Genomic DNA, 24104 nt, shown 5'->3' with positions numbered 1-24104 from the left:
CGGGAGCAAAGTCCGATGATACTAGGTGATATGGTGATAGTGGTCAACAATATCACCACATTTAGCGTATGTTACACTACGAACAATAAGACGGCAGTTCGGTAGTTTGTCTTGCAAAACTGTAAAGAATGAGCAAAGAATAGCAGCGTCTTTTTAAAATTACCACCTTGTTTGCCATTCATCCCATTTCCATACCCTGGACGAGTCATCTCCCTCGTGCACATCCTTGGTACCCAAACGGAGCCACCTGACACAGATCCCCCGCCTTCCAGTGGCTTATCGATAGCAGTTGTGGGAGAACCAGGTGGTCATGCGGGGTCATCCCTGCTCCAAGTGCCGGTGACATCTGCACATGTGGAGAGCCCCTCCACCTCGAGGTTGATGTTTACAGTAATACCTACCATGATATCTGTCGAGAGACAAGGTGAACAACCTTCACACTCTTTTCCAACCTAGTTTTGATCTTGCAAAAAAAGCCACGTACTTCCAAGCCAGTAACAAAAACTCAACCCATCCCCGCAAGAGCCCTGCCCCCATCACTCGGCTTCCTAACCAGATTTTTGTAGCATGATCAACAGCCTCCCTTTCCCACAGCTGCAATGTGATCTCCCCCTTCCACACTCTTGCAAGACCTAAACAATGTCTGGCGGCTTGCTCTGTTGCAAGGGCAAAGTGAGGCCGGAAGGTAGCCAGTGCATCGCCCACCAGCAAGACCCGCCCGTCGAAGAATGTTGCTTTCGAACACAGAGCGTCATTCACCTTGGTAATAAATGGTTGCTCTGTTTGGGTGAAGAGTTCTGCAAAGGGGCCTGGTATCAAGGGAAGCATGTGAGCCAGATGAGACTTCCAAATCTCAGCCCGTACGAGTCCGGAAGGAACGGTATTGGCGTGGAGGTGTCCATTGGTGTCCGTTAAAAGTTCCACAAAGTTGGTCTCGGGGGTCTCAGAAAGGTTACAATACCAGACCCAGTTTATCAGCCTGGTACCAGGGGCAAAGGATCCGGAATCGGGCGGGATTATGTAGCTATATAGTAACAACATCAGCGCCTAGATCTTCTAGCATGAAACTGATGTCGACACAGACTGGTGGACTTACCATACAATGTAGGTCCTCTTCAGCAAACTGAGCACTGTCCGATCTTGAAAATACCTGGCCGTTTCACGTGACACTTTGGCTTCGCAGACGGTTCCTCTCCAGGAGACATATCCGGAGTACTCCTTCACCACAGGGGCATTCAACAAGCCCCTGACGGTCGAATGTAGGCCATCAGCCCCGATAACCAGATCAGCCACCGAACATCTCTCTTTTCCATCCTCGCCCAGATACCCAACAACCACACCATCTGATGTCTTCTGCACGCTCGTCACCCTCTGACCAGGGAGATAGCTGCATTGGCCATCTCCGGCCCTGGCTGGAGGCGGGATAGTTACAGCGTCAGACGCCAATCCGTCAAAGTTGGCTCGCAAGATCCGATACAACACACCCCAGCTGGTGAGGTGTCTGACGATGCCGGTGTCTCTCCAATACAGGTTCTGACGGTATGCTAATCTGGTCACGACAGCTGGTTGGCAAGCCTGAATACCCGTATCATTGTATAAGCGAAGAAATTCCTGAACCGAGGGACCAAAACAGATGCCGGCATTGTGGCTACTGCGCCTGGGGTTGGGATCTTGTTCCAAGATGATCACGTTGGCGCCATGACGTTTGAGATAGATGCCATGGAGGAGACCAGCGATGGAGCCGCCAACCTGGACTGGACGTTAGATATGGCTGCTCAGATGTATGAACTGGGAGTTTTGGTGAGTCAATGTGCTCACAATGATGACTGATTTGGGCATTGTTGCCATCGTCACAGCCCGGCTATCCTGTGATCACAATAATACCTTATATTGTCCAGTTGAGTCGAGGTTGAGCAAACAGAGAAAAGAGAACAAACAGAACAAATGACTCGACAGGTTAGAGAGGTCGTCAAGATCGGAAGATCTGCTTTTGCTCAGCTACCTACTTAGCCACTCGGGAAGCGCATCCAATTCTTGTCCAGAAGGCGCAACCATTGGCTTCAGCAGAAAGAGCGTCACAGTTCGACAGGTGTCTTGCACTGTCCACAATGCAATACCGACCTCTGAGAGTGCATAGCCGACAGATGAGCCAATGATTCAGCCGTGGCGCTCCTGTGTTGGTTGACTTGAGTCTGTTCTAACTCGTCCATTGCGTGCCGCAAACTACACTGACGGGAATGGTAGAGCGGACTAACAGCTACTGAGGTGCATATTTCCATTTCACAATGGTTGAAATAAGAAAAGGCAAGTTTGTATCTGCATAGACAACAGGAACCAAGAACCAAGAACCAAGAACCTGAATGCAGGACATGGTGATTGAGCGTCAAATCTAGGACCGAGCCCCGAGGGGTTCGAGGTGTCGGCCCTGTGGGTCTGACCGCCTACCAGACGCCGATCGTGCAATCCGGGCCGGTTAGTCTAACTGACCCAGATCCGTCTTCCGGTTCGCCGTCTCGGAATGCGAAAGGTAGTTTTTGTGACCAACAATAGCCCTGTAGTCCGGTCTTGTATTGATAATTATGTTGTGTATATGGTGCATGATGACTAAATCTCGCTGCTGAGTGAGTTGAGATGCGAGTTTCCCGCTCTTGAGCAGTCCGCCACTGCCCCACCCTGAGCACCACGTGATGGGATTTGCTTGGTTGCCAAGTGGCGCCAAGCACCCCCACCTTTCGTTGTTTGAATGGCGAATCGTTGGGCCGCTTTGGCCTTCCAGAGATTTCCAGGTTCACAAAACCCAAACCATCTCCCCATTCTTTCTTCCTCAAAAACCCTGGAATACCCCTACAGTTTCGACAGCGATAATCTCTGCGATTGACACCACCCAACCCCGACAGCTTGCGAGCTACATCACTGCATAACCTACCAAAACCAACCATTCTCGCGATCCATCGTGACCAGCATCGGACAGACGTCTTTCGCCGGACCAACGATTCGCTTTTGCACACCGACTAATCCGTCTTTTTTGGGCCTTCCTCTCTCCAGTCGGCTTTACAGCACCAACCCCTCTTCCATCACCCTTTCGTCTCCCAGAGCTATCCCAAGCAGCCAACGTGGCTAGAAGCAATGGCGCCAATGAAACATAACAATAGTAACAGTAGTAGTAATAATTACTATGGCGAGGACGTTCTCCGTCAGGCCAACATCCTCGCCAGCTGCTACCTCGTCGACCCGTCTCTCGCCTCCCTCAAGGGCCTCCACTACTGCACTACGGGGCTCGCAGGGGCCGAGTGGTATTCCTGAGGTCCCTTCGACGGGACTGCCATCGCCACCATCAAGCCCCCCCCTCGCGGCCATCACGACCAACAACGAGCTTGCGCTGACTCCCAAGGCGAGGAGTCATGTCAGCCGCAAGCAGAGCAGTGGTCATGATACTAGCATCGGCAACCACGAGTTTGCACGCCGACGAGGGGGGGCAACACTTCGCATCAGGGAAGAATGTGAGAGGTTCTTTTGCGAGACGCTGCGCGCCATGTTTCTGGGTGAGAGAAGCGAGGCGCGGCAGGGCTCGGTCCTGATGGGGGTGTTTAACAACAATTCCAATACTCGGAACCAGTATGCTTCCCAGCTCACTCCACCCGAAGACTGTCCCTTGAATTCGTACACCATGGGACCCGCGGGCGCTGGAGCGGGGATTCCGGCCTGGATGGAAATATGGGACTACGCCGGCGGGTGTTCGTTCAGAGCCTTCCTTGCCGAGAACGTCGCTGCTGGTGAGGAGGACGGGGTGGAATCCAGAACCCTGTTTGTCTTTTTCGACCGCGATGTGGTGAGCAGGGATTTGAAGAAGGCGTATGTCGACCCCCCATTGACCCTCTTGCTGTGTTGCTCCAGACTTGCTGACACGAAACAGACTGGTGGCACTGATTGAGTTGGCCGATGGTCCGCTTGGTTGCTCACACATGGTGATTGCCATTGAGCGATGCATCCAAGAAGAAGACGCCAAACCTTTGACCAAGGGCCTGCAGTGGGCTGGCTTTTCCTTGACGACGTTGGACTTTTGGTCCTCAGGTTACGATGTGATTAGTAGCAAGTGGCTTTTCATGGGCATGGAGCTTTAAGGGGTGGGCTCCAGGAGTTCTCTTTCCGACTTTGGGTTTTTTTCTTCTTCCGACCAAGACAATGCATCAGCTCAGCTAGGACCTGATTCAGTGGGGTTTCTGAACTTGAGGCGGCATCCGTTCTATACCACTTCCTTTTAGCTCACGACGGAGAAAAATTGCATGTGTGTTCTTTTTGTCATTTAAAAAATGAATACGGAGGGTGATGTCCTGTGACAGGTTTTCGCGTCTAGGTAGAGGGCTGTTGAGGCGGCCAGTGCCACAGTATATACATTTTTTTCAATCATTTACACGCTGATATCTTGCTGCTATCTACCTTAAATTTCGCCTGCTTTTCTCCAGAACTGTACACATCTCAAAACTCCCCCTCGAATTTCCTCACCACCAAATTTTTGCCGGCCAGATAATCCTTCACCTGCTGTACCGTATATTCCCCTCTATGGAACATACCGGCACCCAGCGCGGCGTCGGTTGTCGTCTCCCTAAACACCTCATCAAAGTGTCCAGGATTTCCCGCACCACTGCTAGCAATGACTGGTATCCTGACAGCCCCCTTGACCTGGTTGATCAACTCGAGATCAAACCCGCTGTTTGTGCCGTCCTTGTCGATGCAGTTGAGAAGAATCTCGCCCGCGCCCATTGCCTCGACGGCTTGGGTGAGCTCCACCACGTCCAGATCTCTCGTCTCCCGACCCCCCTTGATTGTGCAGGCATACCAGCAGTACTCTTCTCCCTTTGGCCCGGGAAACTTTGTCTTGAGAGTGGCGTGGCGTGTGGCCTCTTGTTTCGGCACATAAACCCTCTTTGGGTCGATGCTAACAACGACAGCCTGGTTGCCGTATGCTTTGCTGATCTGCTCGATGGCCGTGTTTCCGAACAGCGTCTTTCCAGCATTGTAGTACTCCTCGGCCGCAATGACAGCATCTGAGCCGATGGAAACCTTGTCGGCGCCAGATTTGAAGTACATGGTTGCTATTTCGAGGGCCGAAACCTTGGTTCCATCGACGTCAACGGTATCCCTGATGCCACCGCCGATCGTCAGAGGAACAAAGACTGTCTCGGAAGTGCGCCGGAGGATTTCGAGCATGGGGAGGTCGGCGACGGGGCAGTCGCGGAAGGAAGTGATGTTGAGAAACGTGACCTCGTCAGCACCCTGTTCATAGTACTTCTTGGCCATTTCAACCGGCTTTCCGAGGTTGCGGACGTTGCGATCAGAGCCCTTTTCCCGCACATCATACTGATCGCCTTTGGTGACAACGAGATCGCCCTGGTCGTTGGTGCGCACGTCGAGGCAGGCAATGACACGGCGCGTAAGGCCATCTTTGGGAACGAGTTCGGCAGCGATGTTGCTTTTTTGTGGGAGATGCTCGGCCAGCGCCTTCGCTCCCGAGCCGTCGAGGAAAGATCGGATCACTCGGAGACCGGCGACGCCGCTCTTTTCGGGGTGGAACTGGGTGGCCAGGACGTTTCCTTTAGCCACGGCGCCGACGAAAGTTTCGGTGCCATATGTGCCTGTTGCCACGGCCCAACCATGGCTTTCCAGCTCGCCCTTGACGTAGGGGTATTTGTACGAGTGCACATAGTAGTATTTCGAATCTGGGCTCAAGCCATAAAGCGTTGGATTCGTGGGACAGGAAGCATTGTTCCAGCCAATATGGGGCACAGCTTTCACACTGTCGTCGAATCGATCGAGACTTCCTGGTATGAGACAAATACCCGGGCAGTCTGCGTCTTCTGCTGAGCTGGAGAAGAGTGCCTGGAGACCGACGCAAATGCCCATAAACGGCTTGCCGGCATCGATGTGGGCTCGGATCGCGGGGAGGAAGCCGGCGGCGGAAAGCTGCGAGAGGCAGTGGCCAAAGTGTCCGACACCAGGCAGAATCAGTTTCTACGTGCAATACCCAGCATGTCAGTATTCCCTATCCTCCTCTCTCACAGGGCGAGCACACAATACCTCTGCTTTTGGGACATCCTCCGGCGACCGGATCCACTCGACCACGTAGCCACACTTTTCAATGGCGTTCACAAGACTGCGCACGTTGCCGGCAACATAATCGAGAAGATAAACCTTTGGCATTTTGATTTGCGACTGCAACCAGGGAGGCTTCGAGACGATTCAAGGTGATGTTGTCAGTGGGAAAGGGCACGACGGGAATACCTATCCAATGAGTCAACCCCTGGTGATCCTCAGGGCAGTGATTCAAAATATTCGCGGGGCATTTCATGGCGGGGCAATGCCCCGTCACAGTGGGTGAACCCACCACTAGGTCCACGCGATAAGCCAAAGTTTCCCCGCTATCGGCATGCCGGGTTCGACGCGCAGCGTTCTGCCAATGCTGACCGCTAACTTTTGACAATCAATCCATCGAAAGCTCAGCTGCGACCCTTGCAAGTCTCCCATTACCCAGACAGGACCTCGGAAGCCATCAAGCAACTCACCGCAGATTTGTCACAGTGTCGACTCTGAACAGCAGGCCGTACTTTGGCAGGCTACCTTACTTCACACCATCCGCGAAGCCTACAACCCCCCGTAATTCATCTTCAACTCTCATTCAGCAGCAGCAACATCTCGCGCGCAACACAATGCCGTCACAGGTCGAGGCTAACCACGCTCTGCTGGTAGAGAACGAGGACGAGTGGGAATTCGAGTACTCAGCTACTGAGAAAGAGGCATGTCGGCGACTGAAATTCTGTGAGTCGCACACGCTGACACCTTCCGTAGACCTACTACATTACCCTCGATCTCTCTGTCCGCGACTTTCTCGAGCGCCGAACCGACGACATTATCCATAACACACGCGGGGGCTACCGAGTTTGGTACAACCCACTGTTCAATGCCGCCGAGCCCCAAGCCTCGAATGCGGCCTTCATTGATGACAAGGATGTCGATGATAACGAACCACCCGAGCGGGAAGAAGCTGACAAGCGCGACAATTCCGGGCTGCAGCCTCCGCGAGCGCCGACAGAGCCGCCAGTCGATCCCCGGTTGCAACTCGACAATGGACAAGATAGAGACTACATGGAGTTGCCGACCAACAACAATGTGGCGGCCGAGGAGATCCAGATACTCGACCTACACTCGGAAATGCCCTTGGTATCATACCGCAACCACGTGTTTCGCGGTTCATGGTGCGCAAACATTGGCACCGAGATGATATTCACCCCCCACGACGAACAAGTCCCTCTGCCCGCCCTGAGGAACTTGAACCAAAACATCGATTTGATCGCGGCCAGCGCGTGCAGAATCAACTTTACAGAGACCACTCTTCGCAACAAGAATCCTTCGAATGGCCATGGAGAGCAGGACGATGCTATGGGGGTTGACTCTCAAGAGGAAGACTTGCCAGCTCGGTACAAGCGCAACGGTGGCATCTACGTTCATGTCGGCGGCGACAAGAGCGGGCAGCGGCAGCCGCAGGCGCACTTTCTCGAGGATCTCATCTCCCTCAAGCGCAAACGTAACGAGACGGACGAAGTGACCATCACATCAGTGGAGACGCACCAGAACCGACTTATGGTGGAGGACAGAGCCGAGGAAATGAGAAGGAGGAAACTGCATCGTGACCAGCAGAGGAACATGAGCCTTCGAGAAAAGAGGAGGGACAATATACAGGCTGGGCTGGGGGTGGAGCAGAGGCCATATGGACCTGTCAGAGGATCGGGAGGGCGCAGGAGGCCTAGGACAAGGGCAAGGAGGACAACGTTGGTTCGGAGAGATACCTCGGCGCTGTCGAGAGCAGGGACACAGCACAGGAGCGAGTCAGGGAGTGTGTTGCAAAACCAGCCGACACCTCGGAGATGGGACGAGCTCGAGGGATGGAGGAGCGAGAAACATGATTAGATGACATACCTAGCACCCTAGCCATGTCCTCCCAGCCCATCCAGGTCGCAGATCCTTGGCATTGCCCTGTGAACAGGCGGAGGGTGGGGCCTGTCATCCCAGAATGGGTTTTGGCGGCGGGGTTTCCGGTTTCTGTCCAGCGCTAAGAGTTTCGAGCAGTAGAAGATCAGGTACCCATCCTTCAGTGGAGATGCCGCTGCGGCACAGGTACCAGTACAAGTCTTGGCTGACGTGCGTGGACCCTGCCGGGCTCCCGGCTTCCCGTTAGGTTGTGACCCCAACTCCCGGATATCCCAGGGCCACATGATTCCTGCATGCCTTGACTTTTTGTCCCATTGTTGGTCCTTTTTTTTCGCCTTTTCCATCTTTCCTCTTCTCTTTCCTCCCAAGTATGGTTGATGCCCTCATCCCGCGCACTCTGCGGCCCGGTTTGTCACTCTTTATTCCCATCTCTGCGCCTCATCCTGTCATCCTGTCATCCTGCGTCCCCGCTCCGTTTGGCGGCTTGGTGCTTAGCAATCCCACGTTATTTGTTACCTAACAACCCAATGCGGACTTGCATACGTGAAGCAGCGGTGACACCACATTCCTACATTTCCCCCATCTCGAGTCCTTCACCACTCTCAGAAACATCAACATGGCTTACGGCATCCGCCGCCTCTCATACACATTTGCCTTCTTAGGCAGCATCATTTTCGTCCTTTGGGCTGTTCCCCGTGCTATCAAGCCCACGCAACCTGACGAAAATGAGACCGAGCGAGACAAAAAATGGATCAATTCCTCGCCCAACTTCCTCGACCGCCAAGCTTGTCGTTGGTTGGGCCTATGCGGGATTCAGCACATACGGTGGGATGCTCCAGCCTTGTCCCACGGCATGGGCGAGGCCGTCATGGATGAATTACGAAAGCTGGCTTTGGCGTGGGAAGGCGAGGAGGAATTTGAAAACACGTGGGACCAAGAGGAGGGCTGGATGGAGGCCGATCTGAAGAGGAGAGGCGGAGAGATGAAGGCAAAAGTGGTCGAGAAAGGAGCGGTACCCGACTTTGTGCTGGATAATGCCCCATTGGTGCACTTGTACTCTGGTGAGAACTTTTGGCCATCGGATATTGCAGAGCATGTCAAGCACATGAAGGTAGAGTCCTCGTGGGATGGCGAGAATGGGAAAAAAGACCTGGCGCTGGACAATCTGGGGCAGTTGAACGGGGAGAATGGGACTGTCTTTCTCACCAGCGTCGATGATGTCGAGAGCAGGCCTGATTGGTTACACAGCCAAGTGGGAGTTCCAACCCCTTTCGATGATGACGACGACGATGATGGCAATGACAATAACGACAAGAATGGCAATAATGGAGCGGACTGGGATTCGCACGACGGTCAGCCTCGCAGAGCAGATGACGGAATGACTTGGTGGGATGCAGACAAGCAACACCCACCTCACCGCATAGCCGCGCCCAAGAATCTGGGGAGAGGCTTGCGGCGAAGAGCTTCACCTGCTCAGCGGCCAATGGTTGGTAGCTTTCCGGAGAAAGGCAAGCCGGACGCCAGCGGGTATTCCAAGGCACCTGCTGTCCTGGTCCTTGTCGACAAAGGAGCCGGCATCCTGGATGCCTTTTGGTTCTTTTTCTACAGCTACAATCTAGGGCAGACGGTTCTCAACATCAGGTTTGGCAACCACGTTGGCGACTGGGAGCACTGCATGGTCCGGTTCCAAAACGGTATTCCACGGGCCATGTTTCTCAGCGAGCATGCCGGCGGCAAGGCATACACGTGGCACGCCATGGAGAAGCGGTCCCAAAACCACGGTAAGCCGGCTCGTCCAGTTATCTACTCCGCTGTTGGAAGTCATGCCATGTACGCCAATCCTGGGCTCCACCCATACGTCTTGCCTTTCAAGATGCTCAAGGACATCACCGACAAGGGTCCACTCTGGGATCCCGCACTGAACAACTATGCCTATTGGTATGACTACGAGGTTGATCACGAGGAATCCAAGGCAGTCCCGGCAGGTCGAAACCGAACGAGCTTACAGCCTGCGTCGTCAAACCCAGAAGCACCAACGTCCTGGTTCCATTTTGATGGGTACTGGGGTGATGATGTTTATCCTCTCAGTGACGAACGGCAATGGAGGCTCTTTGGTGAGTATCACTACATCACCGGTCCGTTAGGCCCCAAATGGAAGTTTCTGGAGCGGAAAAAGGTGTGCCAGACGGAAAAGTGCATCATCGTCGACAGCATCGAGGCCGGAAAGAAGTCAGCTTGGTATTGAGATGGACAAGACGGGATAAACGGCGTTGCTTGATACCCCCTATGGTGGTTGTGTTTTTGTTTGGGTCATGGGATAGAGGTAGATCTTGTTATGTGTTACGACCAATACGGATATGAAATTTCTCTTGCTCCTCCGTCCTAAGGTACTTGAGATCACTCAGCATCCGTGCCATTCACAGCCACCACAACTGCACTGCCCAAACCTCTTCTTTTTGTCTGCTTCCGAGTGGTGTGCGTAGGATTCAACAAGCGCTATTAGGGGCAGTAATAACAAGACGATGAATATTAGCTGCGTGTTCACCGCCACCCACGTCTCCGGCTCGCCGCCCCAGGGGTGTGTCAGCGTACATTGGGCGGGGCAGGCCATGGTGCTGTACCAGCACTCGTATGCCCCCAGCGTGGTGGCCTAGAGGAGAAGAGCGGCGAAAACAGCCATGAGGACAAGTCGTATTTTTAACGGGAGGTGCACCGTCCAGGGCCGGATGTGAGTGGGTCGGTGGCCCTTTTTGGCCGAGATTCGTGGGTGGTAACGGAGAACCAGCAGCGAGGAGAGATGTGTGGTGGACGAGAACCAGGCCAGGTCAGAGGCGATGGTGAAATGATAGACCGACATTGGTTCATCGTGGTCGCTGCGGTACAGGGAGGCGAGCGCACCGACGAGCACGGCGAGGCCGGTGACGAGCTGGGTGTCGGAGAGCGAGATAACGAGGTCGGTGGCGCAGGCGGTTATGACGGGAATGTTGACTCCATGAGAGTGAAGAAAGACAACGAATGGTCGGGCGATGTATTGTCTTGAGACATGATTGATCTTGTTGAGAGTGGGAGGGTGGGCCGGGGAGGATGGAGGCGGCCAGATTCCGTCGGGAGATAAGGGGTCATCGGTGCGAGTGAGGAGGAGGGTGAATATCGTGGAGATGATGGTCAGGAAAGCAGTGATGAAGAAGGCGAGGATTACCTAGAGCTCATCGGAAAGCTGATTAGAATTGTATACAGAGCTGCCAACAAGCGCAAATTCAACATCACGTACACCTATCCCGGCCACCTCGGGGTCTGCTTTGAGGCGCGGGCACACGCAGTTCTGGCTATCGAAATTGAGACAGCTAAAGGCATGCTCGTGTATCCAGTATGAAGTGTCAAGGTCTCTATTCCAGCAGTACAATGTGCCGTTCACGTGAGTATGAGCTGGCTGGTTGGGGAGTATCGGCCAATTGCACTCTGGTGTTTGTGTTCGTGACAGGAACATGTAGTTTTGGGCTGCCCTCAGTATCAACTTGGAGGAGAATACCGGGTGACCCCTCTTTTCATGTCAATGTCACTGAATTTGAAGGGATGACGGACTCGGAAATTCGTCAGGGGCGATTCAAGGGGCCGGTGAGGGTTAGGGTCAGCTCCGTGTCCTCCTTTTCTCATCAGGAATACCAATACAGTATCCAGGTAATATTCAGCACGGAATGGGGGAGACTTCGTTGCATATATTTTGAGTACCAGCTCAATTTATCACTCTGACACCATTTACACTACCAGCAAACCAACCAGACATTGCGAAAGAATGGAAGAACAACGCCTGCTTCTACCAGAGAACGCCCAGATTCACCATCATTGAATGCTAACCGTCTAGATAACCAAAACATAGAAATGGAAATATTGCGCTAGGAGGCGATACATGCCCACTATTTGTTGACAGCAGCCGCGTTGATGGCAGGAGGCTTTCCAGTGACGCCCTTCTTTGGAGTGCCATTTCCAGGCTTACCCGGTGTAGCATTCCCAGTCTTACGCGGTGTAGCATTCCCAGGTGTGCTCGGCGTATTAGGCCTATTGGTCTTGGTAGGGAGGCCATCTCCGCCCCTGCTGGGAGTACCGCAGATCGGCTGTTTGCCAGGGTTGGCCGGGCTAACATTGGGGTCGGCGGGCTTCTTGCCTCCGAGGGTGCCGTAGCTGTCCTTGAGCTTCTCAAGGAAGGTCAAGACGTTCTGCTTGAGGGCTCCGGCACGGACCAGAGCCTCGCACGACTCGAGGACCCAGGTCTTGTCGTCCTTGCGCTTGATACGGGCGGTCATCCTATCCATGGCCATCTCAGTGGCGGTCTCCTTGACGGGAGCGCACTCGGTCACTGTGGGAGGCTTTACGCCATACGCGGTTGTCTCAAAGGGAGCCTCCGCCTTGGCAGCCTTGTTGGGGGCGAACATGTCCTCGTCCCACCAACGCTTCTCAACCCACTGCAGCTTGATCAGCTCGAGTGACTTGGTGCCCGTGGCAGACTCGAGCTTTTCGACGGTGGTCTTGCGTGTGAGTTTAACCGTAAATCCCTTGGTGATGGTACCCTCGGCATGCATGGTCATGCCTGTGTTGGTCTCGGTAGGGTGGTGGACGAACCAAAACCAATCCTGGCCGTTGTTCTTAACAGCAAGGGAGACAAGTACATCACCGGCCTTGGGAGCCTTGGGCGCCACCACGGGGTTCTTGGGCTTGGGCCCTGCGAGTTTGAGAGAATCTGAGGTGGCATCATCGTCCCGGCCAGGGCGGTTCGTGATGCGATCGATGACTTGAGAAGTAGTGTCGAGAGCTTGTTCTGTGAGTTCCTCCCTCTTCTCACAGCCACGCGTAGGCTTCTTCTGCTTATTATTCTGCTTCTTGTCATCGGGCTTTTTCTCGTCCTTCTTCTGCCCAGGCTTATTATCCTGCTTCTTGTCATCGGACTTTTTCTCGTCCTTCTTTTGCTCGGGTTTTTTCTCGTCCTTTTGCTCGGGCTTTTTGTCGTCCTTCTTTGGTTCAGGCTTCTTGTCATCCTTCTTTTGCTCGGGCTTCTTCTCATCCTTCTTTTGCTCGGGCTTCTTCTCATCCTTCTTTTGCTCAGGCTTCTTGTCGTCTTTGGGCTTGGGCGGGTTGTTCTGCTTGGGAGGCTGAGGCTTGGGAGCAGCAGGCTTGGGAGCAGCAGGCTTGGGTGCGGCTTTGGCAGCGCCTTTGGCAGCACTTTGAGCAGTTGCCTTACCGACTGCGGCAGGTGCTGCGCGTGCAGCAGCGCCAGCAACGGCCGGTATGAGGGCAATGAGGGGACCTGGCATGGTGATGGCGGAAAGGGTGAAAAGTCTTATACACTCTAGAGGTCCGACCGGCGGAGAGGAAATGAAGAAAGCTGGGGTCAAGAATGTGAGGAAGATAGGGAAAAGATTGGTAGATGGTTGACGCAAATACGTTGGCACACTCTCGTCGGAAACCCGGGCTTATATACAACTTGTTATGTTTGAATATGGACTCAATTTCCAACAATTTCAGCTCGCCAAAATGGGGATAGGACTGAGAAAACGGTCCATGTTCCATGGTCTGTCACAAAATCAGGGCCAACGACGATGATGCACCTGGCCTTCAAATAAGGCCCAAGTCCGAGTTCAGTCAACAGACAGCAAAGGCCCTGAGGGCCACACTAGTTCTGAACGCTTTCCTAGGATGGCGCGATGCGCTCACTGTTGGCGACAGTCCCAATGATTAACCCACCCATCCTACTATCTTCAGAGAATCCAACTTCGCCTGTTAACTTGTTTCACCATACGGACACGAATTTGCATCCCCATTCACTGAAAGAATTGAAGAAAGATTGCATCGCCGCTCTTGGCCACTCACCTTCAGCCGCTGTCAGATATATGGATGGTGCCACAGGGAGACATCATGGCTCCTGGCATAATTTCGTCCCATCTTGTATTTTTAGCGCCGGTAAGTAAGCTGACCACACACTTCCCAGTTCACCCACATATTTCCCCATCGGGGTCTTCTTGCTCAAAGCACTGCCATCAATATTCCAACACCCGACGGAGACCTGCTCTGTGGGATTGGGCCCGACACAAAGTTCCAACCAACACAATATGACCATCTGATCGGGTGTTATTGTGCTGTTCAATTCTGTGCCGAGTAAACGGCCACAGCCTGGCCATAACACATTAAAAGAACCTTGCATCGCCCCTCAGCTCACGACAGGCCAGATCTTGAACAGCACATTTCCATATTCCCAAACAGGTACTAATATGCTCCGGGTATCACTTGTTTCAGTTTACATAACTCCAAGCCCCCGAGCCGCAGCTTCAACCACAGCGTGGGTTAATACAGATCTTGATCTGTGGCCTGATGGATACCTAGCCTCCGAGATGAGGCTGAGCGTAGTAGTCCAACAACATGCAGCCAACTCAATCAGAAGCTTGTTAGGTATCCTTCGCTGAAAGTCCATTCGGCAAGTTTTTTTTCTGTTTTTTCTTAGAAAAGAAAAAAAAGTTATACTGTACATGGAGTATGTTGCCATAGAGATAATATACCTTATCGTTACTATTTTACCCTACATCCTATTTCGTACTGTTTATCTAGATGCCCACAACTCCAGACTCGCTGCATAAACCCACGTCTCGCCATTTTCATGCAAGCCAAATCACCACTCCTGTCCCGGATCACCACCGCGTGCTACTTCATATCCATACAGACATTGTTGCGATCACCGAGTGCACTCAATAACTCAACCCCCTTGCTCCCACAAAAATAGAAATGAAATAGGTATCAATGCAGTAAAAGTTATTGCCTGCTTGCCAAAGTACACTAAGCACCATATAGTCAACTCCTGATCGCGCCAAAAAGAAACATAGAGGGAAAAAGGAAGAAACAACAAGTAAAGAGAACGCAAGGAAAAAGGGAAAGAGGTATTGAACCTCGTATCATGGTAGCAGGGTGGCTGCCCCCTTATGTGTGGTATCGACAGTGCTCTTGTCCGAGTCCAGTGGTGGATCTAAAGGTGTGGTGGCAGTTGTCCCGCTGGTGCTATTCTCTGTGTCTCCTCCACTATCGACAGCTTCCGCGGAGATTTGTGACCCTCAAGCGTTTGGCGCGATGTCTCCAGTCACCATAAGGCCAATGTCCTGGGTGGAGTCCAGCATTTCGAGCTGAACTGGCGGCAAAAGTGGCTCGAAACGTGGTGAAGATACCACACTGCTGGTGTGCTGGTTCTCCTCTTGTGAGGTAGGCTTGACCACATTGATGGTGTCGTCTGACGACTGTGCTCCATGGGAATCAGATTGGTCTTTGTTTTCCACCGACCGATCAGACGGTGTGGCGGCTCCGCCTCCTTCGCCTTCTTCGCCCTGGACAGTTAATGAAAGTTTCTGCAGACGATCGGCAACATGGCCCTTCGCACCCGGAGTCAAAGATTCGTAGCTTCGTAGCTTGTTCATTTGTTCGTCAAAGATCTTCCTGTAGTCCTTCATTTGTAGGAGCCACTTTGCTAGAACCTTGATGAGATACTTCTTGTCGACCGGCTTGGGGATATAGTCGTTCATGCCGTGCTCAAGGCAGCGTTCCCTATCACCCTTGAGTGCGTATGCCGTCATGGCGATGATGGGCACCCGGATGTCTGCTTCCCGTATCGCCTTGGAAGCTTGATGGCCATCCATAATGGGCATGTTGATGTCCATGAGGACGATGTCGTAGGCCGCGGGCTTGCTCCGCACCATATTCACCGCCTCGGACCCATTGGAGGCGAGCGCAGTGTTCTTGAAGCCGAGAGACCTCAGGAGACCAAGCATAACCTTCTGGTTGATCACATTGTCTTCCACCAGCAGTAGACTCTTGATGGGAGCCACCTCTGCCAGCTTTTGTCGCAAGCTAACCACGTCTGCCTCGGGCATGGCCAGAATTGTACCGCCCTTCCGGACCAACCTGCTCTTCCAGTCTTGAATTTGCTCAAGGCTCTTGATCTTTTTGAACCGCGCCGTAAACCAAAATATACTGCCGTGCCGTTCGGGGTTGGGGCGATACCCGATGCTCCCCCCCATCAACTCGGCCAATGACTTGGCGATGGACAGACCGAGTCCAGTGCCCTTGTACTGTTTTGTTGTGGTTGCATCGAACTGGGTGAAAGGCGTGAAAAGGCTTGCAGCGGCAGCCTCGCGGATACCAATGCCGGTGTCTGTCACCTCGGTCATGATTATATAGCTGTCGTGGTCCTCTCGCTGCACGCCGGCCCTGACCCGAATGCTGCCCTTTTCTGTAAACTTGGCGGCATTTCCAACAATGTTGTGCAGTATCTGTCGGTATCTCAGAGGGTCGCCTTGCACCGACCTGGGGAGGTCTGGCGCCAGAAACATTTCGAAATGCACAGATGGGGGCAATGTCGTCTGCACGCTTCGTAATACTGAGGTGACAATGCTCGTGATGCCGACAATGTCCGAGTGAATGGAAAAGCTCCCAGATGCCAATTTGGAATAGTCGAGGATGTCATTGATAACCTGCAGTAGCACCTGTCCTGACTCGTCCATGATGCCGACAATGTCGCGCTGCCGCGACGAGAGGCCTGTGTCCAGAAGCAAGGCGCATGCCGAGAGCATGCCGTGCATGGGGGTGCGAATCTCGTGGCTCATGTTGGCCAGAAAGTCGGATTTGAGCTTCTCACTCTCCTCGTAGGCAGCAATTAGTCGAGACTCGGCTGACTTGCGCTCCGTCAAGTCTCGTGTCACTTTTCCAAAGCCCACATGAACGCCGTTTTTGTACACGGCCGTGATAACGACGTTGGCCCAGAACCGACTGCCGTCTTTTCTGTAGCGCCACCCCTCGTCTTCCACTCTGCCATCGCGCATGCAGATCTCCAACTCCATCTCTGGCTTCTTGATGTCCAGATCCTCCTTGCCGTAAAAAACAGAAAAGTGCTTGCCGACGATTTCATCCCGTCGGTAGCCCTTCAGGAGTTCAGCGCCCGTGTTCCACGTCGCGATGTGGCCTGTGGTATCAAGTAGAAATATCGCATAATCCTTGACTGCCTGAACAAGGATGCGGAAAGCTTCATCGGTGGAGAGGCCGGGTTGGACCTCGTCGTCTGTGGACAAGTTCTTCTGCCACTCCGTGACAATGGCCAAAAGCTCATCGCCCTTGAAATACGGTATCACACGTGCCCTCCAGGAAACGGAGCGCCTCGTGTTGATCAGCATCGAGGTTCGTTCTGCGCGCAAGGCAATCGCATCGTCGATGGCCGTGGTGAGAAACTTGAGGTGGACGGGGGATGGAGAGAGTTGGTTCTGCACAAAGGCCAGCAGTTCTTGGCCAACGCAGGCCTCGGGGGAGGAGTTCCATTCTTCGAGAAAGCGCGCGGAGGCTCTGGTGATGCGCCACGAGGGCGAAAGGAGGAGCGAAGGCAGAGGCGAGAGATCAAAAAGAAGACCTAGGTCTGGATGGACGGGGGCAGTCCCTCCACCAGCAAAGTCGGCCATCTTGAAGCCGAAAAACGGACCTGACTGGTTGAGCCCGGGCCGGAGCAAGTGGGCTACCTAGCGGGCCGCTGCGGCAGTCTGGAAACTGCTCTACTTGTCGGTCGGGGAGGTGGTGAGGTGCGGTGTGGGCTGGTGCGCCCGTTGCGCTGGAGGGAGAGGGCTCAAGCGGGCAGTCGAGAAGCTGGGGGATGCAAGAATCGTACGATGTTTGGTGGTAATCCTGCACAATGATGAATGATGGGAGTGTGGGGAGGTTCAGTCATCAAACTGGCTGGGTGATCGGTGGATGCGCAGCTTGGCGGAGAACAAGCCCTTCCCTGATCAGTGCGTACCACCTACGGAGCAAGAGGGACTCGAGGCAGCAAGCAGAAAATGAAAAGTCGGTACAAGGACCAAGAGGTTCTCGCCCTTTCCCCGGTGGTCAAACTGCGGGGTGGCATCCCACGGGCAACATCCAAGGATTGTTACCTATGACATCACAGTTACAAGTCCGTGTGTTACCCTTTACAGATTAGCTGCTGCTTATTTCGAGCTAGCCCGTAACCAAAACCAGGGCTTGTCGGCGGAAAAGGTCCGGCCCTGTCATTCCACAGATCCAATCACATCACACTCCTTTCGGACTTTCTCCGCTGTCTTTGACTGGTGAGGGGATGGGTCTTTTATCGGTCCAGAGAGTATTCTTTCCCGGAACCGGCCAGATAGCATCCAGCCTCACACCCGGAGCCTCCCGTCTCCACTCCCGTCCTCCGGGCGCCGACGGTCGGATTCAGTTCTTGGTGGGTCTCGTCTGTGCAGTGTTGGGATTTCAGATGGAGCAACCACAGCGCGTCCAGGTCAGTTCATCTTATCGTCACGACGACCACATTACGCATCAAACGCTTCAAGAACAAAGCCACGGGACAGCCAACATGACGGAGACCATCAACCGAGAGGAATGTCAAAGCAGACAAGGAGAGACGAGAACTGGTATATAGATGTCTGCTTGCTTGCCAAATGTAAGATAGGCTGTCTTCAACCTGCCCTTCAGCCAAGGTTCCATGCAGTCATCGCGCACTTTTACCAGCAAGATTCCCACTCTTCTCCGCTCAAGAGCTCCCAAGTCAGCCACTACCCGCCGGCTCGCACATAGCATCACTGGTCCCAGGATCTCAAACAGAACTCCGCCCAAGATGTCTCTCTGGTACCCCCGCATCTCCCACGCCAATTCTCCAACGCCAGGCTTCTCGTCACTCTTCCGCATGTTGGATGACTTCGACAAGTACGCCCGTGAGCTCGGAGGTCACCATGCCGACAGCAGCACCAGCCTCCAGAACTTCTCGCCAAAGTTCGACGTCACCGAGCACGACAAAGATTATACCCTGCAAGGGGAGCTCCCAGGTGTCTCGCCTGAAAATGTCGAAATTCGATTTACCGAGTACCCCTCCCCCATTTTCCCCTTCTACCCAACCCATCCCTAACTTTGTATCTCCCAGCCCGCAGACCATGGTTGTCAGTGGCCACACCGAACGCAAGCACGAGGAGGGTGACCCATCGCTTCGTCTGGGCAGCTCCGACTCATCCAAGAAGATAGAAGGCGCCAAAGGTAAAGACAGTGAAGTGAAGATGAAGGATTCCAAGGACACCAAAGATTCCAAGGATAAATCCTCGGGACCTAAGTACTGGCTGAGCGAGCGTTCATTTGGAGAGTTCTCCCGCGTCTTCAACTTTCCCAACAACATCGACCAAGACAAGGTGAAGGCCAAATTCAACCAAGGCATTCTGGATATCCTCGTACCCAAGGCTGAAAAGACGGGGGCTCGCAAGATTGAAATTCAAGGATAGATGACAGAAAGAGGATATGGTAACCTTGCTCATGTTCTCTTAGATACAGCTCAAATCAACTGAAAGGCCCTGACCAGAAATACACACTTCATCACGCAAGACTTTGGTTCTCGGAAGATGCTGTCCGGTTTCGCTGTACTACTCTAGGTTGTGAGACAGAATGCAGGTAGCTACCCTTGACACGCTCGACTGCGTAGTACCCCTACATTTGCCCCTCCTGGCCCCTTTGAATAGCTCTTTCTTTTGCCCAAATTCACTCTCTGACCTACCCACCCACTTGAGTCTAAGCCATGGCACATCACCGACCTGAACCATATGGGGCAAGGCATTATCCCTATCGCAAGACGGCGCCCTATATCGGGGACGCTGTGACACGTGAAGTCTCCGAATTGGATGCCATCGATGCTTTTCTTTCTCACCGCCTTATTCCTGCGATTCGTAGGGACTCCGATCGCCCGGTGAAGGTAATTGTCAACTTGGGTCAAATGGAGCAACCCCCGGAAGGCGCTTACGAATCCTCTAACACCATCATATACAATGCCCCAGGTGCCAGCATGATCATTCGTGAGGCAGGCTACCAGCTGAAAACATATCCACCACATCCGCTTGCGCCCACACGCCACTCTCCCCCCTTCCGCAATCCCTCTCCTGTTCGGGCTATCATTGGGGGTGTCGAAGGAGAGGATCACGACCGACCTTATTTTCGTAGCACCTCGCCTGGTGCACCGGCTGCCCCAAGCCCAGGATGCCGCTACGTCCGGACGCGGCACTCTCCACCGCCATCACCATCGAGGCAACCTCACGGTGTCCGGCATAGCCTCCGGCCTCTCTCGTACAACCGGGTCTTTGGCGAGGGTCCACCCCAACCCCGAGTGGTCCTTGGCACCACACTACGAGACAGGCTTCTACATTCTCATGCCCATCCTCACGCGCGTTGGTGTAGAGGGTGTCACCATCGTCACAGAAATATCAATACCGATGGATACTGTCCTCAGTGTGTATACGTCCTACACACAGCTCCCCTGCCGCATCGCAGAGTGGAAGAAGCTGCTCCGGGAATCAGACCGCGACATATACCGCCTTCCGAACTTGGTGAAATCAGGGTGGATAGAGATCATAGAATGGCAAGCCCTGGGATGTTGAAGGCAGGTCGGCAGCAGGAGAGAAGGCATCCCGATTTGATGGTGGCGGAAACCGACAATACCAGTGACGAGTATGAGTTCTTTAACGTAAGGGGAAGGCAGGCAATATAATTAGGTAGGGTACCTGGTCACCTCATGGACAAAAGAAGGCGTGAGGTGATAGTTATTGTACCTTGTATTTGACTTCAATGGAGTACTAATTATTCTGTATGCTAGCATAGTGAACGGAATTGCGCAATGTTCACGTGCTATGGGACGGGACTTTCGAATCGGAGGATGCATGCCTTGAAGGGCCTCGATCTCTTTCTTGATACACACATATTTATGTAAAGGTTTTTCTGCAAACACGACCATTTTGACTTCCAATCGCGAATTAATGTAGACGAGTCCCAGACTATATTTGCAGCTGTCTCGTGGCTCACATGAGCCAGCACTGGCTTTGCAGTAGTTCTGTGTCCAAACCCACTTTCGATGCAACAGTGATTTGACTTCTATATGACGTCTGACTTCCATCATGTCAGATTGGCTTTCAGAGCACACTAACAAGCAGTTGTGTCCCTTCTTTCGCGTTCAAGCTTTGAATCTTACTCACTTCAACGGCGCGAGTTTCGTTTCAAATTATTCTCCTTCCATGCTACTACAGCTGCTTGCCAACTGCATTCCAGCCTGTGTGTTTCGGGTAAATCTCTACTTATATCCCCTCCCGCCTTTGCCAAAAAGTGCCACAATGTCTGTATCGCCATCACGTTCGAGCAGCACCAAGGTAGAAAGAGGCTCACCACCCGCAATCCACTCTGAAGCATTACAGTCGTCACTCTCTGGCAACAACGAAACCAGTTCAACCAGCTCCGGGACCATCTCAACAACCACAGCACTCCAACACAAAGACGCCATTCCAATGAAAGCCCGCCGCAGCATGGAAGACGAACTTCGCCCCGTTCCCTCTGGATGGGTTAGGGAATTTGATCCAGACACGCATCACCAGTTCTTCGTTGACACCAACTACAACCCCAACCCCAGATCCATCTGGCACCATCCACATGACGACTCCGAATTTCTTTCGTCACTCAGCGAGGCAGAGAAGGACAAGGTCCGTCTTCAAATTGCCGAGACGGTTCTGGACAGCGCCGATGACTTGTCTGACGAGCCAACGGATGACTCTGGCTCTGACTCCAAGAGCAGTGAAACCTCGGGAAAGCGCTCGTTAGCGAGAAAGCTGAAGGATACACTTACTGGTACAACACATGACGAGCGTGTCTCAGCACGGGCCGAGAGGGTTCTCAAGGAGAAAGAAATGTACCGTCAACATCGCATCCTTCGCAGGGGGATGGCCACCGCCATGCACACCTCCCGCCCAGCGTTCTTGGGCAAGGACGAGAACAGGACCCACATGTATCTCGAGGCACCTGGTCACACATTCCCAGGTGTGGCCGACGCCAAGCCGATCAGTCCTTACCTCGACGAGATCATCTACGACGAGTCGGAATATGGTTATAGCAAGCCGAAGGGTAGATATCTCAGACCAGGGTCCAAGATGTATGGGTTTGGTTATGGGGGCTACGGCTGTGGGAAATTTGCGGGTGGCAGGTGGTCTAAGCCTGAGCAAGAATATGAGGGAAGAGGGTTGGCAAGGTCATGGACGATGGCGATGCCGGTTTTGGCAGGCATGACAATGGGGGCCCTGGGAGGAGTTCGCTAACGCATCTTATTTATCAGAAGATATAGTAGTAGTATTCACCTACATTGTTCTACAAATTAGAGTGGGGTTTACATCACTCTCCACCATTTCTCAGGGGTTCAGGGTTAAATCAGGGGTTCAGGGGCTACAATCTTGGCATAGGACCATCACCCAAGGCTTTACTTCTACCGCGAGACAGTTCGCTACCTAGATGTTCATTTAATAAGAAAATCTCTCGATCGTCATTTCATCGACACCGGGATACAAACAAGCAAGGAAAGCATATTTACAGCCTTGGTTTGATTTGCTGTTCATCTCTCTCCAACTCCTCGAGGACAATGGAGAACCTGTCATATGCATCCTTCTCGGCATCAAAATTCAGCAGCCACGTTTCCCGAATGAGGTGGATCATCTCTGGCTTTTTCCACACCTCATTCCAGTCTGCCTTGTGCCACCTCTCTCTCATCTTTGGGCCATTGGCCTGTGCCCGATGTACTCGTGCGTATCGAAGTTTCTCGTACGCCTTTAGAGCTCGCGGGATGTTCTGTCTACCACTGAGCTCTAGGCAGGTCGCCAATACAACGCCATCTTCGATACTCTGGCTCGCTCCTTGAATCGACGTGGGCAGGAACGGATGCGCAGAGTCGCCAATCAAGGCAATCCGCCGCTTGGGTGAGATGAATGTCGGCAGGGGGTCTCGGTACACCAGCTTATGGTCTATCAATCTTCCATCAGGCGTCGCCTTGACCAGTTCATGCACGACATCGCACCACCCCTCAAGATACTTGAGCGCCTCCTCGGGCTTTCCCGGAAACTGCCATGACTCCTCGATATTCCCATCGTCAATGTGGGTGAAGACCCAGTTGACCTCGGTCCCGTTCTTGATGGTGGAGGCCAGAAAGTGGATGTCCGGCCCGATGAAGCCCTGGTGCGTGTCGCCATTCTCAACCAGATGCTTGATCACAGGATTATTGCGCACCCGGTCGGCCGGAAACCAGGCTCTGTACACGGCGTACCCGGACGACTTTGGGTTTTCGTCAAAACCGAGCACAATCTTTCTCCCTCGCGACCTCACTCCCTCGGCCGCGATCACCACGTCCGCCGCGATGCGCTCTCCGTTCACCACCACACCGGCCTGAGGGGGCGAGTCTTGCTCAAAGTAGTCCTCCACCCGCTTCCCGAGGCGGATGTCGATACCACGATCCACAGCATGTCGGTATATGATGTTGTGCAATTGCCCTCGGTGGCCATTGATCCTTCTTCCCCATGCCTTCTCGTGGGAGAAGTCCTGCCGCGTGACAAACTTGCCTTGGTGGTGATATAGGTCAATGTGCTTAGTCTGGCGGGCAATGGCTTCCATTTGATCCACAACACCTGGCCAGCGCTCGAAGGCAACGGAGCCATTCGGGTCGAAAGAGATGATATCGCCGATCCTGGTGATCTCTTCAATGTTATCAACCTTGTCAAACAGTGTGACGGAGTGGCCCTTCCGATCGCATTCAATGGCCGCAGCAAGACCCGCGAAGCCAGCTCCGACCACGATGACCTTGATCCCCGATGGGGGTCGGCGTGGGGAATTATTCGCCATTGTACGTTGCTGTCGACCGCGTTGATGAGCCGCAGGGTGCTGGCTTCCAGTGAATCGGTGAAAGGACACAGATGGTGGGTTGACCCTGTCGTGGACGGGCAGAAAAGGTTGGCTGTCAGCAACGGTTGAGAGCGAGGGAAAAGGACAGGATCAAAATATGGAGCCCGGTCCTTCTTTTACTCTCCGAGCACCCCCTTCAGCTCTGGGACCGTGTGCGCCAACGTGACGCTTCTCAAAGCTGGCCGTTGGCAGACCGCAGGAACCAGACACCCATCATCACCAATGGCAACCCATAGGCTGAACTGCCGACCCCGCTTCTGCTGTCATGGTCCGAACTTGGTTTGGTCCTCGATCGAGGTCAAGAGACCGATGGAACTCTTGCAGGGGGAGGCCAAGAAGGCGATGGCGAACGGGCC

At 53.4% G+C, this 24104-nt stretch overlaps 12 protein-coding genes across 12 annotated transcripts; 6 read left to right on the top strand and 6 right to left on the bottom strand.

Annotated features, from left to right (window-relative positions):
* Positions 1 to 435: 435 nt before the first annotated feature.
* On the bottom strand, positions 436 to 2563 carry QC763_213620 (uncharacterized protein; the record flags this gene model as incomplete). Its single annotated transcript, XM_062910402.1, has 3 exons — positions 1819 to 2563; positions 1097 to 1749; positions 436 to 1024 (listed from the first exon to the last, which is right to left on the bottom strand). The coding sequence occupies exons 1-3, from the start codon at positions 1846 to 1848 to the stop codon at positions 436 to 438; spliced, it is 1272 nt and encodes a 423-aa protein (XP_062769372.1). The 5' UTR covers positions 1849 to 2563.
* QC763_213630 (uncharacterized protein) lies at positions 2356 to 4336 on the top strand. The gene is made up of 2 exons (XM_062910403.1): positions 2356 to 3852; positions 3914 to 4336. The coding sequence occupies exons 1-2, from the start codon at positions 3176 to 3178 to the stop codon at positions 4119 to 4121; spliced, it is 885 nt and encodes a 294-aa protein (XP_062769371.1). The 5' UTR covers positions 2356 to 3175; the 3' UTR covers positions 4122 to 4336.
* A 99-nt stretch (positions 4337 to 4435) lies between these two features.
* HIS7 (Histidine biosynthesis bifunctional protein hisB) lies at positions 4436 to 6313 on the bottom strand. The gene is made up of 2 exons (XM_062910404.1): positions 6076 to 6313; positions 4436 to 6009 (listed from the first exon to the last, which is right to left on the bottom strand). Exons 1-2 carry the CDS (start codon positions 6196 to 6198, stop codon positions 4477 to 4479), a joined length of 1656 nt encoding a protein of 551 aa, XP_062769370.1. The 5' UTR covers positions 6199 to 6313; the 3' UTR covers positions 4436 to 4476.
* Positions 6314 to 6704: 391 nt separating this feature from the next.
* QC763_213650 (uncharacterized protein) lies at positions 6705 to 7962 on the top strand (the record flags this gene model as incomplete). The annotated part of the gene is made up of 2 exons (XM_062910405.1): positions 6705 to 6791; positions 6844 to 7962. The coding sequence occupies 2 exons, from the start codon at positions 6705 to 6707 to the stop codon at positions 7960 to 7962; spliced, it is 1206 nt and encodes a 401-aa protein (XP_062769369.1).
* A 637-nt stretch (positions 7963 to 8599) lies between these two features.
* On the top strand, positions 8600 to 10228 carry VPS62 (Vacuolar protein sorting-associated protein 62; the record flags this gene model as incomplete). The annotated part of the gene is made up of 1 exon (XM_062910406.1): positions 8600 to 10228. The coding sequence occupies one exon, from the start codon at positions 8600 to 8602 to the stop codon at positions 10226 to 10228; it is 1629 nt and encodes a 542-aa protein (XP_062769368.1).
* A 405-nt stretch (positions 10229 to 10633) lies between these two features.
* Positions 10634 to 11481, bottom strand: QC763_213665 (uncharacterized protein; the record flags this gene model as incomplete). Its single annotated transcript, XM_062910407.1, has 2 exons — positions 11255 to 11481; positions 10634 to 11182 (listed from the first exon to the last, which is right to left on the bottom strand). The coding sequence occupies exons 1-2, from the start codon at positions 11468 to 11470 to the stop codon at positions 10634 to 10636; spliced, it is 765 nt and encodes a 254-aa protein (XP_062769367.1). The 5' UTR covers positions 11471 to 11481.
* Positions 11482 to 11897: 416 nt separating this feature from the next.
* QC763_213670 (uncharacterized protein) lies at positions 11898 to 13289 on the bottom strand (the record flags this gene model as incomplete). The annotated part of the gene is made up of 1 exon (XM_062910408.1): positions 11898 to 13289. One exon carries the CDS (start codon positions 13287 to 13289, stop codon positions 11898 to 11900), a length of 1392 nt encoding a protein of 463 aa, XP_062769366.1.
* Positions 13290 to 15074: 1785 nt separating this feature from the next.
* QC763_213680 (uncharacterized protein) lies at positions 15075 to 17459 on the bottom strand (the record flags this gene model as incomplete). Its single annotated transcript, XM_062910409.1, has 1 exon — positions 15075 to 17459. One exon carries the CDS (start codon positions 17457 to 17459, stop codon positions 15075 to 15077), a length of 2385 nt encoding a protein of 794 aa, XP_062769365.1.
* Positions 17460 to 17714: 255 nt separating this feature from the next.
* On the top strand, positions 17715 to 19280 carry QC763_213690 (uncharacterized protein; the record flags this gene model as incomplete). Its single annotated transcript, XM_062910410.1, has 2 exons — positions 17715 to 18873; positions 18932 to 19280. The coding sequence occupies exons 1-2, from the start codon at positions 18497 to 18499 to the stop codon at positions 19278 to 19280; spliced, it is 726 nt and encodes a 241-aa protein (XP_062769364.1). The 5' UTR covers positions 17715 to 18496.
* Positions 19281 to 19570: 290 nt separating this feature from the next.
* On the top strand, positions 19571 to 20533 carry QC763_213700 (uncharacterized protein; the record flags this gene model as incomplete). Its single annotated transcript, XM_062910411.1, has 1 exon — positions 19571 to 20533. One exon carries the CDS (start codon positions 19571 to 19573, stop codon positions 20531 to 20533), a length of 963 nt encoding a protein of 320 aa, XP_062769363.1.
* A 520-nt stretch (positions 20534 to 21053) lies between these two features.
* On the top strand, positions 21054 to 22141 carry QC763_213710 (uncharacterized protein; the record flags this gene model as incomplete). Its single annotated transcript, XM_062910412.1, has 1 exon — positions 21054 to 22141. The coding sequence occupies one exon, from the start codon at positions 21054 to 21056 to the stop codon at positions 22119 to 22121; it is 1068 nt and encodes a 355-aa protein (XP_062769362.1). The 3' UTR covers positions 22122 to 22141.
* A 245-nt stretch (positions 22142 to 22386) lies between these two features.
* On the bottom strand, positions 22387 to 23688 carry QC763_213720 (uncharacterized protein; the record flags this gene model as incomplete). Its single annotated transcript, XM_062910413.1, has 1 exon — positions 22387 to 23688. The coding sequence occupies one exon, from the start codon at positions 23686 to 23688 to the stop codon at positions 22387 to 22389; it is 1302 nt and encodes a 433-aa protein (XP_062769361.1).
* Between the last annotated feature and the right edge of the window lie 416 nt (positions 23689 to 24104).

This window comes from Podospora pseudopauciseta (assembly GCF_035222475.1).
Source record: "Podospora pseudopauciseta strain CBS 411.78 chromosome 2 map unlocalized CBS411.78m_2, whole genome shotgun sequence".
Taxonomy (NCBI): Eukaryota; Fungi; Ascomycota; class Sordariomycetes; order Sordariales; family Podosporaceae; genus Podospora; species Podospora pseudopauciseta.
This window is presented reverse-complemented; position numbering and strand designations above follow the sequence as displayed.

Coding starts and splice junctions, on each gene's coding strand:
- QC763_213630 (XM_062910403.1), top strand. CDS start 3,176: ATGGCGAGGACGTTCTCCGTCAGGCCAACATCCTCGCCAGCTGCTACC. Junction 3,853..3,913: donor AGCAGGGATTTGAAGAAGGC/GTATGTCGACCC, acceptor GACACGAAACAG/ACTGGTGGCACTGATTGAGT.
- HIS7 (XM_062910404.1), bottom strand. CDS start 6,198: ATGCCAAAGGTTTATCTTCTCGATTATGTTGCCGGCAACGTGCGCAGT. Junction 6,010..6,075: donor AGGATGTCCCAAAAGCAGAG/GTATTGTGTGCT, acceptor TATTGCACGTAG/AAACTGATTCTGCCTGGTGT.